Source organism: Danio aesculapii, chromosome 18, assembly GCF_903798145.1.
Source record: "Danio aesculapii chromosome 18, fDanAes4.1, whole genome shotgun sequence".
Classification (NCBI taxonomy): Eukaryota; Metazoa; Chordata; class Actinopteri; order Cypriniformes; family Danionidae; genus Danio; species Danio aesculapii.
The window spans coordinates 11,456,928-11,475,951 of record NC_079452.1 but is presented as its reverse complement, the minus strand read 5'-3'; the positions used below and the strand labels follow the sequence as shown (position 1 = coordinate 11,475,951).

Below are 19,024 nucleotides of genomic sequence, written 5' to 3'. Positions count from 1 at the left end.
ATACAAATTAAAGATCTAATTTGATAGACAAAACCCACAGAACCATCAAGATTTTTACACTCTGTTGAAGAAAAAATCCTACCTGAGCAATTCATGTGACTTCATTCTCCATATGAGAGACGTCTTTAAGCTGCCATCCCCAAATAAGCCTTTTATATAAAGTATTAAATACGATTCAGTAGTTCAGCACTTTCTCCTTGTGTCATTACCTTTAACAGATTATTGCACACATCAGATTTTATTGTGTTTTGTTTTATTTTTATGTTTGTATTGTAGGGATTAAGTACAGTTTTGACCCAACGAATGACCAATCTGTCAGATGAAGAAGAGCCAGAGTCAGAGATTCAAATAAATAAATAAATAATGTTTACTGTAGATAGTTTGCAGTTTCATCAGCAGAAGCCAGCTTCAACACTCGCAAAGAGTTCCTAGGCCGCTCTGCTTACAATCACAAATCAATAACAATTATACTCTCACATAACGTCATTAACTACGTCACAGGAGTTAGGAGTATAGGAGTTCTAACCTGATTGGTTAAAGCACAGACTAGGAAAATTTCCACGTGGGTGCGTGCGTACAATTCTGAACAATATCTTAAGCACATACGTCAGACATCCACTAGACTGTTTAGAGCTGACTCCAGACCTGTGAAACGGATCCACAATCAAATAGAACACATACACTTAAAGTACAATCTGTTTCTTATCCAAGGATGAGTATACTCTCAGCCGTCTTTATCAAAACTGGTTAAAAACCGGTATAATCTACATTCAGGCAGTTATAATATCCTTACTACACAAAGTCTATTTTGAATAAAAAGTAAAATCACCTTAAAAGAATTAACTGTAGAAATAGCAAAATCACTTTAGACATTTTAGATAGTATTAACTCATAGAAATAACAATAAAAACAGTTGCTTCCAGTCCTCAGCCCTCAGTTCCACTCAAGGTCTCCATGACCTCTGACCTAGTTCGATGGCTCCTGAAAATAGTTATAAAGAGACATGCAAATGCACTGAACATTCTTATATTAAGCAATGTCTTAACTTATTCATTAGTTAAAATCAATTCAAAGTTAAATACTCATTCAAATAATCATATTTAATAAAAATGAGAAACAGGATGATGAGGAAAGGATAAACGTTGATTCATGCTGAGATGTATTGGAAGGTATGAATCCAAATCCTTCAGTATTGTTTTTTTTTTTTTATCAAAATCTGGTTCATTTTTATGACAGCAGCACCTTTGGAAATATTATTCCCAGCAAAACACATGACATGTTCAATACTTATTTCCTCCACTGTAAATGCATAACAAAAAATGACATCAGTGAGAACACCTCAATACAGAGAGCATCTTATACCAATACGAATATGTTTGTACATGCTTTGTAATTATAACAGGCATTAAGAGATAAGGTAATTACAATGACACTGTTATGACAGTTTAATTATGGAGTATAATTGACATATACGTTTTCCGTCAAATGACAAACTGACATTACATGATGGTTCTTTTGGGTCATTTTCAACTTTATAAGCATTGGTTTCATGTGTCCTCAAATGGAAGATCTTTTAGATTTGTCCTTTTATTGTCCTGACTTTATTCCAATTTTTTCAGAATGTAATAAGCTACTTACTCATTTGCAATAGAAAACGTCATTAATATATGAGAATTTTTGTCATATAGCCCACAAATTAATTTAATTATAGATTTTTAATTATAGAAGTCCATTGCTGTACATTTTATATGCACTAATTGATTTCACTCATTTTTTAGTGTCCATGTTACTCAAATATACCACAATATGAAATAAAAATGTCTTGAAAACAGTTTCATGATTTTAGAATCTGCGAGAAATTGTGAATATCTCCCCAATAATACAGAAAATTCTTGTTCAGCTATTTTATTTCTCTTTTGATTTAATTCTCTTTATTTTCTCCCTCTTCCATAGGTATTAGAAGACAACGATTATGGTCGTGCAGTGGACTGGTGGGGTCTTGGAGTGGTAATGTATGAAATGATGTGCGGTCGGCTGCCGTTCTACAACCAGGACCACGAGCGTCTGTTTGAGCTCATTTTAATGGAGGAGATCCGCTTCCCTAGAAACCTCTCACCAGAGGCCAAAGCCCTGCTGGCCGGACTTCTCAAAAAAGACCCCAAACAGAGGTAAGAGAAGCACCCGTTTTTGCTTTTGTTGTGAGGTGTGGCTTGCATGTGTTTTAATAACATTTTGATATTTCTAAGGCTTGGCGGAGGTCCTGAAGATGCCAAAGAAGTGATGACACACAAGTTCTTCAACAACATGAACTGGCAAGATGTGCTTCAAAAGAAGGTGAATTTCTTATCACATTAGCAGAATAATGAAAGTTGTTTGCAAACTGGAGTGAAGAGGTTTGCTCGTGGCTTTACCGTGATTAATTTGTAATATTTTAAATTGGTCTTTATCAGATTATTGGTGCACATGTAAATTTGTCTTGCGTGTGCACATGCTGAAAATGGTAACACACAGACTTTGAGCTTTTAAGAGGTAGTTCACCCAAAAATCACCATTTATCCACACTTGAATTCAGGGTGTCGGTGGGGTCTTAAAGTATTAAAAGTTGATAAATCAGTTATGAGAAAATTAAGGCCCTTAAAAGGTATAAAAAAGTCTTAAATTTGTTTTTACGAGGTCTTAAATTTTGTTCAAAGTGTTTGACTCCAAAAAAAGCATACATATATTTATTTTCCTGCTAATATTAACAATGGTGTGCTCGATCCATGCGATTGGGTTGGACTGTGTCTGGCCAAGCTCCTCCTTTCGGGTGATGTCATGTAATTTGCGACAAACGTGGGAAGGTGATGTGGCGCATGTTGCGAATCCATAGAGCGAAACAGACAGCAAAATTGGAAAATGTAAGTACTCCTGGTTGGAGAAAGACCATTTCAAACTGTGGCTGAAGCCTGTCGCTGAAAACCACGTAACTTATTATTTCAAGCTTTGTTTCTGCTGAGCTTATCAGAGTTCTGTTGCATGGTTGTGCTCCATTGATTTATTTAACTACAGCTCTTTATTAACAGCTGTTTATAAAGTTAAAGGTTTGATACTGATTGGAACTTGAAGTGGAGATGTGGTCTTAAAATATTCTGAGAAGGTCTTTAAAAAGTCTTAAAAAGATATTGGAATTACCTTTAGTATTCCTGCATATACCCTGGACTTGTTGCAAACCAGTTTTTCTTTACTTTTTCATTCTTTTTTATGTTTTTGTTCCGTTGGAGTTTCCTAGTATGGAAGTCAATGGTTACAGGTTTTCAGCATTCTTCAATATATCTTAATTTGCGTTTAACTAAACTACAAAACTCAAACTTGTTTTGGTAAATGATGGCAGAATTTGTCCCTTAAACAGTTTCCTTTAATCAATCTTCATTTTTATAGCATTTTACAGTGTAGATTGTGTCAAAGCAGCTTAACATAAGTTAAATAAAAGCAGTAATATTTCAGATAAAGGGTTTCATAGTCTTAAAGGGTTTTACACCATCTACTACTGGCTTATTACTTGCATATTCTTATGATATTAACTATTTATTAGCACTTATGAATGATGATCTTACTTTACATTCCTAATTCTACCCAATACCTTAACCCAACTCTTCTATATTACTAACTATTAATTAGCAGCTAAGTGGTAGTTTAATAAGCTAAAAGTCTCAGTTAACGGTTTGTTAAACAGAGTTGTACATAAGTTGTACATTTATGTTGACCTTTGCATGTTCCAAATAACGGACGTATGAAAGCTCAATGTTTAGTACTCAGCTTTTTCCCCTTCCACCCCAGATCAAAGCTCAATTTTTACAGCTGAAGCGAAGGCTCTATTTTGGCTTTGGAACACATTGAAAATGCTGAAGAACACAATTTTATTAATTTTTTGGACTTAAAATCTTGTCTATTGAATTCTTTTAAACTGGAGCATCCCATTATTATTGACATTTTTATCAACGTGTATGAACTACAGAGAAAATTTTATAATACAGTTTTCTGCTGGATCCCAGGACGTGCTGGATTTGGAAATAAACAAGCGGACAAAGCGGCCAAAACGGCTCTAACAGGAAAGATAAAGGAGTGAAAAGCCACTAATAAAAGGCTATATTCTTTAAAAAATGGCAAGCAGAATGGCATCAGTGCTCAGAAAATAAACTTTTTTTAAATTCAGCCAGAAATTTTTTAACTCGAGACATGATGAGATTGTTTAGATGTCGTCGCATTGGACACGCGAGAATCACGCATGAACATTTACTCAAAGGACCCCCAAAATGTCAATACTGCGACCGAAACCAAACTGTTAAACATATTCTTGTGGAATGCCCTATTTTTAATGTTATCAGACAACAATGATTTTATCTGGAGAGACTTTAAATGAAATGTTTTTAAATGTGAATCCTTCTAAAATTGTACAATTTTTATCAAAGGTAAAACCTTTTTAAATTTTAACTTATTATTATTATTATTATTATTAATATTTGTGTATTTATTGCTGTTGGTGACTTTTAATTGTTAGAATATTGTTGTATAATTATAGAGAAGTGTTATTTATAAAGTGAGGTAAACTTGATCTGTTTTTTTTGCCATGACATAGTCAGAGAAGCTGATATGGCAATAAAACTCAAAATTCTCTCTTTCTCCCCTCCCACCCTTCTCTTGTTTTTTGCAGCTCATTCCACCCTTCAAGCCGCAAGTGACCTCAGAGACAGACACACGCTACTTTGATGATGAGTTCACTGCACAGACCATTACTGTCACACCACCTGACCAATGTGAGTACCTCGATCCTTCCTGGTGACACAAAAATACAAACACAACATAAAATGCCTGACACAAAACGTAACTGCATATATTAAAATATACATATGGCCTGAGCCATAAGCTATTATGTTACGAATATTACAATATGGTAGCACAAGTGAGAAGTTTGATGAAAACAAAGTACACCTGAATGAATGTCTATACGGACATTGTCATTCCGAGTTTCAAAATGTCACATAAAGCAAGGTTTATATTGTCCAGATATGGTGTCCAAGTGCGAATAAATGGATCAGTTGTGGAGTGGCTAAGACATGTTAAGTATTCCAGGGGAATAATCTCTTGAGTTATTGAATGCCATCCTTTTATGGAAGGGGGCTTATCATTGATCCATGACATCAAAATGTTCTTCCTGGCAGCAAATGTTAACAGGCAGAAGAGTCGTTGTCCATACTTGTTCGTAATTAGTTTGCAAGGAAAACCCAGGAGAAGGGACAGAGGGTTTATATCTATGTTCAGACCAAAAATGTTATTTATTTGAGCTACGATTCTGCTCAAATAGGCCTGAATCACCTGACAGTCCCATATGTAATGAATATAATCCCCTATATTTGATTTGCGTTTAAGGCATAGAGGTGAGTGGGTTGCATTGAATTTGTGTCTTAATTGAGGTGTGATATGAATTCTATGAAGGATCCTGAGTGACACTGTCTTTGTTATGCACCGATATTGAAGTCTGCATTCACTTGAAATTAACCTTATTTCCATTGTTGACAGTCCTGTGCTGAAGTTACTTGGTTACTTTGTACATGAATCAGATGAACATTTTCATATTAGTCAATAATATTACTGTAATTCATTTAAAAACTGAATAAATATAGGTTTGCATACATTTACTCAAGTAGATACACAGAATTAATAATGGGCTAAAAATCTGCACAATTCTGCTGAAAATCTACGGAATTCTGCGCGGGCAGATTCCGTGTGGGCCTAGGTCATAAATTTAATACTTAATGGTCTTGAAAAGGTCCTAAAAAGTCTTAAATTTGAGATTATGGTATCTGCAGAAATCCTGTATAAATTTTAAGGCCTTATTACCAAAAAGATCATATTTTTAGGGTGATGGCTTAAATAAATATGACGACAGACATCCAAAGCTTAATTTTATTATCTTAATAGAAGCTTTGAATGTAAATATGGAATCTTATATGGGAATGGTCAGAATGACCCCTATGGTAATTGCAGTAGTTCCAGAATTCTGGTAGTTCCAGTGTTAATGATGAACTATTTAAATTGGTTTTACATTGCTCTCTGTCCCCATTGCTTGCAGATGACAGTCTTGACGCGGAGGACCCAGATACACGCACACATTTCTCCCAGTTCTCCTACTCAGCCAGCGTGCGGGAGTGAACACCCCCTCCCCCCACCCCCCTCCTCCCCAACTCTCTCACCCTTACCAGCAAGCCGGACGCCCTTCACCTACACAAACTCATACAAGGACACGTGCACCAGCAACCCAAGCCCTCCAGGAACGGGTTCTAGGCGGAACTACGGCACCTGTGAACCATCCACCAACAGACAGGGTGGTACCCTCTGCTCTCAGTCCTGGTTTCCGATTGGCTCATCATCCAGCCAGTCACAAGCCTGACACTACACACTGCTACACAATCCAGCTATCACTGAATAAAGCTCAACCAATCAGGTACCATCGAGAAACACAGCTCAGCACCAGCAGGTTTCAGGACACACACACATACATACGCTCTCACTCGGAACACTGGACTCTTGTAAACACAAATATCAAACACACTCTAAAATATCTTGTGGGGACAAGATAACGCAACCAATTTGGACACTTCTCCCGCTGATTGTTACAGTCTCAAAGCCATATTTCTGCAAATGTACAAGTGCTCTTTCTGGAACTAGCTGTTACCAATAGTGTTTTTACAGCCAGAGGACCGACGAATGGGTAACACAGAAAGGAATAGTGCTGTTTTTCTGCCTGGGTAGTGTACTGAATGCTGTGTGTGTGTGTTTGGATGAATGCGTGTTTTCAGTCTACATCTTCAACTGTGTGTCTTTTTGTGTTTCGATTTTTGTACATGGGCATAAAGTTAAAGGAGTAGAACAGGGGTGGGATTGTTAGGGGTTTGGGAGCCTCACACACTATAGATGTGAAATTGTTTGTGCTTTAAAGGGAAGAGAGAGAGAGAGAGAGCAAGACAGCGCTAGCGTGTTAGCAGGGAGATTGTGATTTCCTCCCCAGCCGAGAGCCTTGGAGAAGCGTTGTCCAATTTTCATCTGGAGACCTCTAAGGTTAGTGTATGATAGAAAGGATCATGTTTTCATTCTCTTTTTTTGCAGTCATTGATGTTGAAATTTATAGACTAAAGTACAAGAAACGAGAGCAAAGTAATTGAGGATCTGAATGTCATGTTATTTAACTGCGTCCAACTGGTTTTAAGTAGCAGACAGTGAAAACGCGTATCTACACCATTGTTGTTGCAGCCTTGACACTTTTTCATTTCTCCTCTTTTTTTATTTTATTAGTGTAGTAAAGAATAATGGTTAGGATGTTTGAGAGGAAAAGTTCAAGTTCATCTCCAGATTTGTAACGTAGGCATGCTTGTCCAGAATGAACACGCCGCTTAGATGTGTGAAGTGTTGTTTCTTCTTTTGCCTTTTTAAAGATGCTTCATGTAAGGAACGTCATTTTTGTTTTCTTTTGTTCGTTCGTTTGTTTGTTTTATTCATTATTTTATTTGGATCATTCTTTTTCTTCATTCACCCACTCCCTGAAATTAAATTGTCTTGATAAAAATATATATAAAATATATATTACAATAGTTTTTTTGTTTGTTTGTTTGATCCATTTTTCCATTTGTGCGAGTGTGGTTTATTTGTGCATGTGTGGGTGTGTAATATGGTGGTCACAGTATGTATTTGCAACAGTTGGGATATGAAATAAGTATATATCGTCACCTTAGATTTATAAGGTTCTATCTGACATTTTTATTAAATGACAACTTATTTACATTATGGGATGTTTTTTTTAAATAAATTTTATGATTTTTTTATTTTAAAAAACAACTTTACACACATTGTTTGCTATGGAATGCAAAAACTTTGAAGTTCAATATCTCAAAATCATTTAGAATGCAGATAGAACCTTATAATAGATGACGAAATAGTTGAAGTCAGAATTATTAGCCCCCCTTTGATTCTTATTTTTTTCTCTTTTAAATATTTCCCAAATAGTGTTTAACAGAGCAAGAAAATTTTCACAGTATGTCTGATAATATTTTTTTTTCTGGAGAAAGTCTTATTTGTTTTATTTCGGCTAGAATAAAAGCAGTTTTCAATTTTTTTAAAGGCATTTTAAGGTCAAAATTATTAGCCCCTTTAAGCTATATTTTTTTTCGTTGTCTACAGAACAAACCATCGTTATACAATAACTTGCCTAATTATCCTAACCTGCCTAGTTAACCTAATTAACCTAGTTAAGCCTTTAAATGTCATTTTAAGCTGTATAGAAGTGTCTTGAAAAATACCTAGTCAAATATTATTTACTGTCATCATGGCAAAGATAAAATAAATCAGTATTAGAAATGAGTTATTAATGCTATTATGTTTATGTTATCTTTCCGTCAAACAGAAATTGGAGAGAGAAAAATTAACAGGGGCGAATAATTTAGGGGGGCTGATAATTCTGACTTCAGCTGTATGTACATGTTACCATCCCTCCTCCATAAACGTACTCATACAGGAAGGTCCTTCTTGGTTCCAACTCCAGGACCGAACGGAAGTGCTTCTACGGGTCTTAAAACACCATGCCCAAAACATGCTGTCTATACAGGCAACTCGCTAGGTTTTAAAACAGCCCTTATTGCCTTGACTGAGAGAGACCGCTAGATGGTGCCATTTACCCTTATCACTAAACCATACATTCTGATATGAATAACATTTGCGCACTATAGTTCACCATTAATGATGCTCGACTTTATTTTTTTGGCTGGAGCCATGAGGGGTTGAAGATCTAAAAGGGTCTGCTGTAATAATTTCCTCCATTTTCTTGTGTGTGTATATACCTACCTGTAGGACAAATCAGCTTTTGAAGTGGAATTATTTTGCAACTTTAACCATCGACTGTTCTGTTCTGAATGTGATGAACAATCACGAATGTCATCATCGATGCTCGGTTTGCTTTTTAGCGCTGGGGATGCAAACGTTGGGGGGAAACTTGAAATATTTCAGCAAACTTTCTAATTTTTTTTGCTACAGAGTTCTATGGGTTATGCTTTGCTATTAGGGACATTCATGCAAGTAAATTCTTTTACCAAAACAAATCTGTCTGCCTCTTACTAACCCAGAAGTGTGTGAAATTAACTTGGTGGACAGCAAGCGTGTGTGTTTTTTTCCCCCCAAAAGGGTTCTTCTGAGGTGTGCAAGAGTGTAGTAATTTCTGAGTCACATTTAGACACTTCGGTGTCTGAATTTATGCTTTAAGCATGTAATTGCTCAGAAGTAATCATTGGAAATTTGCACATAGATAAATTATGCCTATAAAATACTTGAAAAGAACTTGACTAATTGTTTCACAATCAACTTTAGTGGCTAATAATTTACCCAAATAATGACACCTGAAAAACTTTCAAAAGCCAATATATTCAAAATACAGGGATGCTTTGTTTTTATTTGATCATAATAATATTCGTATTTTTTTATAAACCGCTTAAAGCGAGTTATTTACTTAACCTTAAAAAAATCTTGTAAACCTGCTGCTTCAAGCAATATCTTGACTTTACTTAAAGTAGATCAACTCATTGCAACTTGGAACTGTTGACTTATTTTTTATCATTATATAGAGTTCATTTACTCAATTTTAAGGCCACATGTTTACTCACTTTTTTATATATATATATATATATATATATATATATATATATATATATATATATATATATATATATATATGGTGCAGTGGAAAAAGAATTAATATTGTGTATGACTCACATAAGCTTGGAGGACTGCATCCATACATCTCTGCAATGATTCAAATAAGTTATTAATAAAGTCATCTGGAATGGCAAAGAAAGTGTTCTTGCAGGATTCCCAGAGTTCAACATGACTCTTTGGATTCATCTTCAATGTCTCCTCCATCTTACCCCAGACATGCTCAATAATGTTTATGTCTGGTGACTGGGCTGGCCAATCCTGGAGCACCTTGACCTTCTTTGCTTTCAGGAACTTTGATGTGGAGGCTGAAGTATGGAAGGAGATCTATCCTGCTGAAGAATTTGCCCTCTCCTGTGGTTTGTAATGTAATGGGCAGCACAAATGTCTTTATACCTCAGGCTGTTGATGTTGCCATCCACTCTACAGATCTCTCGCACGCCGCCATACTGAATGTAACCCCAAACCATGATTTTTCCATCACCATACTTGACTGATTTCTGTGAGAATCTTGGGTCCATGCGGGTTTCAACAGGTCTTCTGCAGTATTTGTGATGATTCATCGGAAAAATCTACCTTTTGCCACTTTTCCAAATGATCAACTAGAAGTCAAGTTATTATTTGTTGTAGTTATTATTTATCAGGTAGTGTGTGTGTGTGTGTGTGTGTGTGTGTATATATAAAGGGTATTTATTTTTTTTGTTTATAAAGGGATTTTTTTTATATCTAATAATCCAATAATTATATAAATAAATAAGCTAAATGTCTACTGTAGGAAACGTCTGGTGGTGGGTGTCCTAAGAAAAAGCAGGGAAAGAACAGTGGATCTTTTTGTCCTTAACCTTTTTTGTCTTGAACCTTTTTGTCTTGAAGGTATTACCTGTGCACTCAGAAATATTTTTGCCTAAATCTTTTATTAATGGTTTCTACCCATTAAAGTAAAATTAAAATAATATTCTCTATGTTTTTTCTGTTAGATACAGATAAAAAATAGCCAGCTTTAAACTACTCAAAAATGTAATTCTATTCCTAATGTAAACTACTAAACTATATTATTTTGATTATTTTATTATTAATAAGAGTAACAGCTCAAGCAATCGTGTACCATATATGTGAGCAATTTATGTTCAAAGTTTTAAAACTCCTTGAACAGAATTTCCAAAGGCTTGCATGACAATAAAGCAAGCTAGTTGCATGGGGGAGGCGGAGCTAAGCGAAGGGTCAATTAGGAAGCTTTATTAGTGCCACTTGTGTTAATTAGCTAGCTACATGTCAGTGTACAGCTGCAGGTCCAGTGCATGCAGGTAGCTGCAGTGTCCAGGTGAATCATGGCTCTGACTGGGTTTTGTAATTCTAGGCAACTGTTGGACCGACATATGGTGAGAATCCCTGTCAGATTCCAGTGTAAACCAAATAATGTTGCAGTTCAAGGCTTTTTGTTGGTTTTTAGCTAAGTGGAACTTGTTACCCACAAGTTAGCACACAATATTCTGATTTCTTGAAGGCCAAGCAAGGCAATTACCATGTTTTTACTACCAGAGCTTTTGTTCACTTACGACAGTTTTAGATTTGAATAAAATAAGGTTGTGATTTAGATTGCTTGAGGAAAGCAGTTCTGCTCCGTGTTTAGCTCAAATGTTTACTTTAAAATGGTGATATTTAAGTTTCATTATGACTTTAAGTGACTGCAGGTTTCAGCAATTTGTTAATGTGTTAGTCTTTGTGTAGAGTTATCCACAGATCTTGTTTTATTTCTAGCCGAGAGCTGGATGTGCCAGAAGGTGTTCATGCTAATTATGTTCTGATCGAAAACTGAACACTCTTGTTTGGATCCCTTGCATTAAGTAAATGCTGAGTTCCACAATCAGTTGGTGTTGAGACAACATGAAGGACTTAACTTAATGGTTTTTACAAATTTATGTGGATTGAACACAAAACGATTAAGCGCTCAAGAGCATTAAGACTCAAGAATTGTTGTTTGAGTTATTTTAAATGAGTAAACTGAACAAACGGCGAACAATTTTTGTGATTTCAAACGCCAAATCAAATGAGGACAAATCCAACTCCTGGGTTGAAAATTTAACCCAGCATTTGAATGTGTGCATATTTGCTTGGACAATTATTTTGGAACGTCTATATAGATAAAAAGACTGCCATATTTGAACGGTCAATGCTTAAACTACACTGTAAAAAAAAAATAAAAAATGTTGGGTTCCACACAATTCCTTCATGTTGTCCCAATACAAATTAAAGTTAACTTAATTTTAATGTTCAATCCACTTAAATTTGTCAAAACAATTAAGTGTGATGGTTTGATCAAGCAGCAAAAAAAAAAAAAAGTTGTTTTGTTTGAGTGTACCGAGTAAATGAGACTTTTGTGCTTGAAGACCGAGGACAGACAAGTGCCGCTGCGGACTTGGGCAAACTCCTGTGTTCTGAGGGAGCGCAAGGTGTTTGCTGAAGGAGAGGAGATTGGTTCAGGACAGCACTACAAACCTGCACAGGAGAGTCGATGGGTAAATGCAAGTCTTTAGTTTCAATACTCTTGAATGAATGTTTAAAATGTATGGTTGCATCTACTGTACGATTACATTGCAAATGCTATTTTTGGTGGGAAAATGAAATAATTGCTACTTTTTGAGATGTAAAAGGATTCTTAGAAAAAAAAGAATTTTCTTTCTTTCCCCTCTCCTTTATCTACACCTTCCATGGATTGTATACCATTTGTGAGCTTCTCTGAATGTAATTGTTATAGAAGCTCCCTTGTTCAAGTGATTATCATTCTGGATCACATTTCTTTCTCAAGGTACAAAGGCTTCCCATTTCTGCAGAGGATGGGATCATAATGGACTATGCTCCCCAGGGTGAACCAACATCTTCAGGTGACTTGATATGGCTTGGTCGGTGCTGCTTTAATAGTCAATGAATTGGTATACAAGTGAACATTTGAAGTGGATCAAATGTTTTTCTAAATGAAGACAAGAATAATTGTTCAATAGTTTTAGGACCATGTTGATGGAAGGTTTTGATCCCCTTTTGATCAATTTAGTGTGCCAAATCTATCCTAATTTACTGCTGCAGGATGTGATGCAGCTAAAAGAGTAAATGTAGCTGCCAGATGAAATTCACATCAACAAAGACAAAGTTTAGTCCTCAGGTCTTCACTCCAGAAATTAGCTATTTTTGCAAATACAGTGACTTAACAGTGTTAATATGCAAATTAATGCTTTTTATGGCATGCATTTTCATTTCTTTAACCATTTAAATTTCAAGGGGTAGTAGTTAACTCTGTGTGAACAGTTTACTCACCGTTCACTCATTCAACATAAGGATGTCAAGGACCTGTTTTTCAGAATGCTGGTTGATTGTACCATTGACTTCCATATTGAGTTCAATGGGTTCAATCAACCAGCTTTTTTTTTTTTTTTTTTTTTTTTTTTCTTCTATTGAGGTGTTAAGAAAAAACTAAGGTTTAAAACCACATGAGGGAGAATAAATGAGGTAGTAATAATTTTTAGGTGAACTATTCATTAAGTTACAGCCAACTTGATTATACCCAAGGCAACAACTGAACTATTTTTAGTTAAATTAGGTTGAAGCTTTTTTGTGTGTGCCTTGGCATGCAAAACTCTTCCACAATACTAGGGTGATTTCATAATAATCTGCCTCACAAATATAGCTTGTCCCTCCAATTTAACCCTTGTCAACTGTTCAAATGTACCATTTTATGTTCTGGATGAAAACATCCACTGAATTAAACTGCTGTTAAAATGCATCGCATAAATCTATTTTTAGAATTAATATCTGGTAATCAACCTCAGTCCTGATCAAAACTTCTAAATTGTTCAGAAAATTAGAGGACTAACTCTTTAATTGCCCAATTCATAAATGTCACTGACTTGGTGAGAAATACAGACTTGTTTTCAATCATTAACTTGGACATGAACAATTGGTTACATTAGCTTTGCACTGTTAGTTTTTTTTTTTCTTTTTTTTTTTTTCCCTAATTTACTGTTGGTGACTGTTTTTGCCACAGTGACTTCTATTATAACCACATTTGAGGGTGCATAACTGCAGTCTTTGTTTTTGTTTACTCCATGTAGTTCTGAGAGCTTTGAGTGCAAAGGTCACACGCACTCAGACACGCATACACATACTTTAATTTGTTGTTATGCTACAAATAAAATCCAGAAACTAAGCTTTTTTTTTTTTTCTTTTTTAAACAGTAAAAATGACATTTTACCTCTTCCCAACAAGGAAAACCACCAACAATCAATTATTTATTTTTTCTCTCCACCACATCAGTGACATTTTTTAATTTGGCAATTAAAGCGTTAACATCCTGTAATGTAAGCATCTTAGTAGTTTTAATCAGGACTGAGGTTGATTTAACAAATTTATGCAAAACAAAACTGATGCGTTTTTACAGCAGTTTAATGTAGTGCATGTTTTCATCCTGAACATAAGAAAATGCTAGTAAATTTCCCCAGAGTGTATTGTTTGTCACAATTCTGCTAGCTGAGGCCCCATTGACACATTTTAGTATTAAAACTGCATTTTAGAATGAAAACAATCCACACTAGTGTTTCACCTAGCATTTCTGAACAACTCTGCATCTACATTACACTGCTGAAAATGCACATCACGTGACAACACGCACTGTGGCATGCACTGCAGCCTGCTTTGAGCACATCTACCCATATGAAAGCTGTGCACGTCAGACTGTTCATCAAGGATCTACCGCTGGATCTAATCTCACTATAGGTGTTAAACGTGATATTTAATTTATTTTGTCTATCTAATGACATTCCCCGACTTTGGTCTTTTGAATTTATTACTTGTTCTCAGGTAACGTGTTTTGGCTGAGCGCAAAGATAAGTTAGGTTAATATATTAATGTAACAGCCTACGCTGATTCTGTACATTGACTGATTGCTTGCCTTTATTTCGTATATTGTATAAACTTATTGTACGTAATACTTTTTTTTTTTTTTTTTTTTTTTTTTTTTTTTTTTTTTTTTTTTTTTTTTTTTTTTTTTTTTTAAAATGGCCATTATTGATTTTTAAAGCTGATATTCAGTGAAAGAGACTGGTTATGTTTTGTAGTCATGTTAAAGGCTCTGTTATAAATATGCATGCAGTGAAGATGACGGTCCTATAACTATGTAGCTACACGATGCCTCAGCATTTTGGTGTCTGTTAAGTTGCTAATATCAAAATGAAAGGAGGCAGTTGCTCATGTTCATTTTATTTTTAAGAAAGTGAAACCGTAGTCAGGGTGATGTGGAAGAGGTTATACAGTACAATGTTCCTTTTGAAGATTTACCTGACATCCTCTGGAGTTTGTTTTTCATATCAAACTTGAACTTCTAAACTTACAAGGAAAGAATGCAAGACTAAACCGTGTGTAGGCTACTAAATATTGAGGAAAAAGCCCCAATCAGATGGGGTGAATGTCTGCAGCCACACCTCTATTCAAATGTCTTCTTTTTCCCCCCATCCACACTAACACGGAGCAGCATTGTTTCAGAATGGAAACGACCTCTTCAGAGTTTCCAAAAAGCTCTGTTTTCGGCGCTCAAACTCTGGCGTAGTGTGGACTGATGCCGTAACCGGATGCGTTTTAAAACGTATGCGTAAACGGGGCCTGAGGCACAAAGTTATGGCCAAATTAAGACTCCAAATCACCCCAGAGTGGATTAAAACATCCCCAACAGTACATAAGTGCTAAGGATAGAACTTTCTTTCCTGATCACAACATGATGCATTTATAAATGACTTTCTAGTGTGTAAAATGTTTACTTATCAGTCGGTGTTCTGCAACTGTGCTAGATGTCTATGAAGAGGAGGCTTTGCAGAAGTATCTGAACAGGTTGCCAGGTCCACTCAGTTTTCAAGAGCTGATGCCTGGACTTCTGCGCAGAGAGGTGGAAGTAGCCATAAGTAAACTCGGCCTTCTCTTCGATAAGACCTACGCATGGGACATCTTTTCAGACATGATGGTGAGGATGAGATAATGGTTCTGATTGTAGCCCCCCCGCCCCCAAACCATGTGGTCATGTGCGTGTATATATCTCTTTCCCCTGGTTGTAGAGAAGCCAGATACTATGTACTATCCCAAACACTGACCTGCCTAAGCCTTTCACTGACACCACGAGAGCCATTTTGGTGGACTGGCTCATTCAAGTCCATGTAAGTGCAGCTTTGTAAGCTTAAGTTGTTGTAATGGATTAAAAGCTAGCTGAATAATAAATTCTAGATAAAGTATGCTGCTTAAATAAAGGCTCATGCTTGTTTTCACCTTAGGAAGTGTTTCAGTTCTCGGAGGAAACGCTTTATCTGGCAGTGCACTTGTTGAATCGAGCGCTCCGGCTCATCAAAGTGTCCATCTCCGGCCTGCAGTTGTTGGGTGTGGTTTGCCTCTTTCTGGCTGCTAAAAGAGAGGAATGTCTTTTACCAGAGGTACATTGGTTGTTAAAAAAAAAAACACAGTGGTAAAACGTGCAAACAGGGATCAAGCATCTCAATGTCAGTGTTTGACAGGTGTCCGAGCTCTGCTATCTGATGGAGAACGCCTACAGTAAGAAACAGCTGCTGCGGATGGAGAGGAGGGTTTTAATTGGCCTCAAGTTTGACCTCTATCATTGTCCACCACTTCATTTTCTTCTCGTCTCCGCCTCCATCGCACGCTGCAGCGACAAGGTCAGTTTCCTCAAATTAAAAAGCATTTGGTGAAACTGGACAGGATGAAATTGTACATGTTGGGCTTTAACTACCATTTACACTGACAACTATGTAGGAGTAAAGGACTGTATACGCTTGTATACAAGCACTGTATACGCTTTTACGTGGCCACCCCCGCCATTTTAAAACACTAAAGCGAGGCTGCGGTGGGAAGAAACCCAGAAGTATAGGATCAGCACTGTAAACATTGCAACAACATGCTGTGGACTACAAACCTCCTGCTGTTTTCATGATTTTAAAATGCAGATATGGTGTAAACATCACCTTTTAATATCATTCAGCTTAATTTAAACCATTAAAAGCTTATTAGGCAACAAACAGAATCCTAATCTCTTAAGAGTGTCCTCTTAGGCTTCAGTTCATGGCACTGTAAATACCGTAGGTATGTAACCCGGTGATCGATAAAACAATGCAGTCTTCTGTAGCACACCCTCGTAATAAAGTTGTATCGGGGGAAAAAAAACGTCCATTTTTCCGCTAACATTTAAGCGCAGCTGAGCACGTTCTTAAACACCTGATTTACCATAGTATTCACCAGTGCTCATCAGAAATGACTGCGGGTTTTTTTTTTTCTTTTTTTTTATTCTGTGAAGGTCATCAGTTCACCACTCCACAGGGTACAAACACTGACACTGGAGCATTTAAAGCTGCAAAGATCCATTGAATGCTCGTCTGTGTTTGTGCTCCGTAAACATCGGTGAAGTGCGGTAAACTGATGAACTTCATGGCCAATCACAGTCATTTCTGTTGAGCACTGGTGAATACGATGACATCAGCGGTGTTTCATTCAACAGCGCTTAAGTGTTAGTAGGGAAATTGCCATTTTATTTTATGAAATTCAGTATCATGACGGTCTAATATAGTGAAAGAATCAGTTCATTAACTTGAGTTTGATAAATGGCATCTAAAACGTTTTGGGAAAGAAAACGTTAGCCAACTAGTACCATTTCCCTCAACTTAGCTGAAAATGAGGTCTAACTGTATTTTCACGTTCCGTATAGTACAAAAATGATAGATTTTTCGTTTTCTCTTCATTGATCAGATATACAGCCAGGTATACAACATTCCTGTGTGACTCAGGCAATACTCCTGGGTTTCTTCCCACCGCAGCCTCTCTCGCTTTTTAAATGGCAGCCATATGAAATTGTGAAATCAGTCTATTACTTAAATGAAGAATAATTATATATAATTTTTATTTATTTTTTTTTAATTCTGTGAATCCTATGTTTTCAGGTGGTCTGGATGGCACGATACCTGTTGGAGCTGTCGCTTCTTGAGGGTCGTTGTGTGGTGTATCTGCCCGCTCAGCTGGCTGGTGCTGCCCTCCGTCTGGCCCGCAAGATTCTCCAGGAATCTGCTGCTCCTGAGGCAGAAATGGCCTGGTGCATCGCCTCTAGTATCCACATAGGAAGGTCAGTAAAAGCGGCCATTTGAGTTTTACCTTCATGTACACCCTAATGCAATATGCTATCTAATTAAGAGTCATGATTAACCTGAATTTTTTATATATTTTATTTATTAATTTATTTAATAGCAGTCAGTATTTAATAATAATTAATTGAGCAACTTTTCCTTATGTGTTCATAAGCATTTGTGGTTCCATTTTATATACTCTGATTTAAATGTCTGTAAATTGCACTGAAAGTGATTGAACCATATCATTCCACTCAACTATTTTATGGTCATGTAAAAATCTGCATCATGGTAAATGGGCTCACTTTTTTTTTTTAATTTCTAAAAATAACCATTAAAAAGAAGTCCAATTGGTTTGAAACCTTTACAATGATTTTTAGCATTTTAATAAATTATTTTTGCATACCTAATCCTTAGGGGGATAGAAATGCAGTTTACTTGCCCTCCGTTGTCTTATTTAACGCACATATTTTGAAGAATGCTGGTCGATGGTACCCATATCTTTCCCCATTTTAATCGAATGTTAAATATTTCTAGAAGATGTGCACCTACAGCACCCATTCATGTCTTGAGAATTTATTTATTTTATTATATTTGCTCCACTAAGACAAGAATGGGTGTTGAATAGTTTTAGGACCACTTTAATAAGGTTTTGATGACTTGAAATGTTGACTACTGTAATTTTTCGAACTACATTTTATGAGAACTGGTAGCTTAACTACACCTCCTTTTTGTATTTGAGTTTGGGAACAATGCAGTGCTTTTAAGGAAGATAGGGTTTCAAAACGATTTATCAGTTATTAAAGTCATATGCTACCCACCCTCACCAACTACCTCATCTTTGACATTTTGAAATCAAATAAAAACTTTGACATTTGAACAAAACACACATTTGAATGGCTTAAGTTCTTATCTGTCTTTCCTTGATGTGTCCGTCACAGTGAAGCAGTTCTCATCAGTATAATGCAGATCATGGCCATAGCAGCAGCGAGAGCACAAACCCGTGAGACCCGGGCCACGTTCATAAAGTTCTCCACCGTACAGACTCTCCATGTCAGCATGCACCCTGCCTTGAAGGCGGCCCCTGGCCTACTGGGCCTGTCGTGCCCTCAGACATGATGCTCTATCAACACCAA

The 19,024-nt window shown here is 36.4% G+C and overlaps 2 protein-coding genes and 1 long non-coding RNA gene across 3 annotated transcripts in view; 2 read left to right on the top strand and 1 right to left on the bottom strand.

The window, feature by feature from the left end:
- Window positions 1-9,125, top strand: part of akt2 (v-akt murine thymoma viral oncogene homolog 2) — a 37,371-nt gene extending 28,246 nt beyond the window's left edge. The window contains exons 11-14 of the mRNA XM_056477914.1: window positions 1,954-2,168; window positions 2,247-2,334; window positions 4,691-4,793; window positions 6,110-9,125. Coding sequence (XP_056333889.1) covers window positions 1,954-2,168; window positions 2,247-2,334; window positions 4,691-4,793; window positions 6,110-6,189 — 486 coding nt within the window. The 3' untranslated portion in view covers window positions 6,190-9,125. The remainder of the gene's footprint in view (window positions 1-1,953; window positions 2,169-2,246; window positions 2,335-4,690; window positions 4,794-6,109) is intronic.
- A 640-nt stretch (window positions 9,126-9,765) lies between these two features.
- On the bottom strand, window positions 9,766-17,816 carry LOC130245206 (uncharacterized). The gene is made up of 3 exons (XR_008839307.1): window positions 17,730-17,816; window positions 16,033-16,164; window positions 9,766-12,228 (listed from the first exon to the last, which is right to left on the bottom strand). It is a non-coding gene; the product is annotated as an uncharacterized LOC130245206 (long non-coding RNA).
- ccnp (cyclin P) lies at window positions 10,950-19,024 on the top strand. The gene is made up of 9 exons (XM_056477813.1): window positions 10,950-11,111; window positions 12,120-12,248; window positions 12,539-12,614; window positions 15,564-15,733; window positions 15,825-15,923; window positions 16,038-16,193; window positions 16,275-16,433; window positions 17,709-17,887; window positions 18,830-19,024. The coding sequence occupies exons 1-9, from the start codon at window positions 11,061-11,063 to the stop codon at window positions 19,005-19,007; spliced, it is 1,197 nt and encodes a 398-aa protein (XP_056333788.1). The 5' UTR covers window positions 10,950-11,060; the 3' UTR covers window positions 19,008-19,024.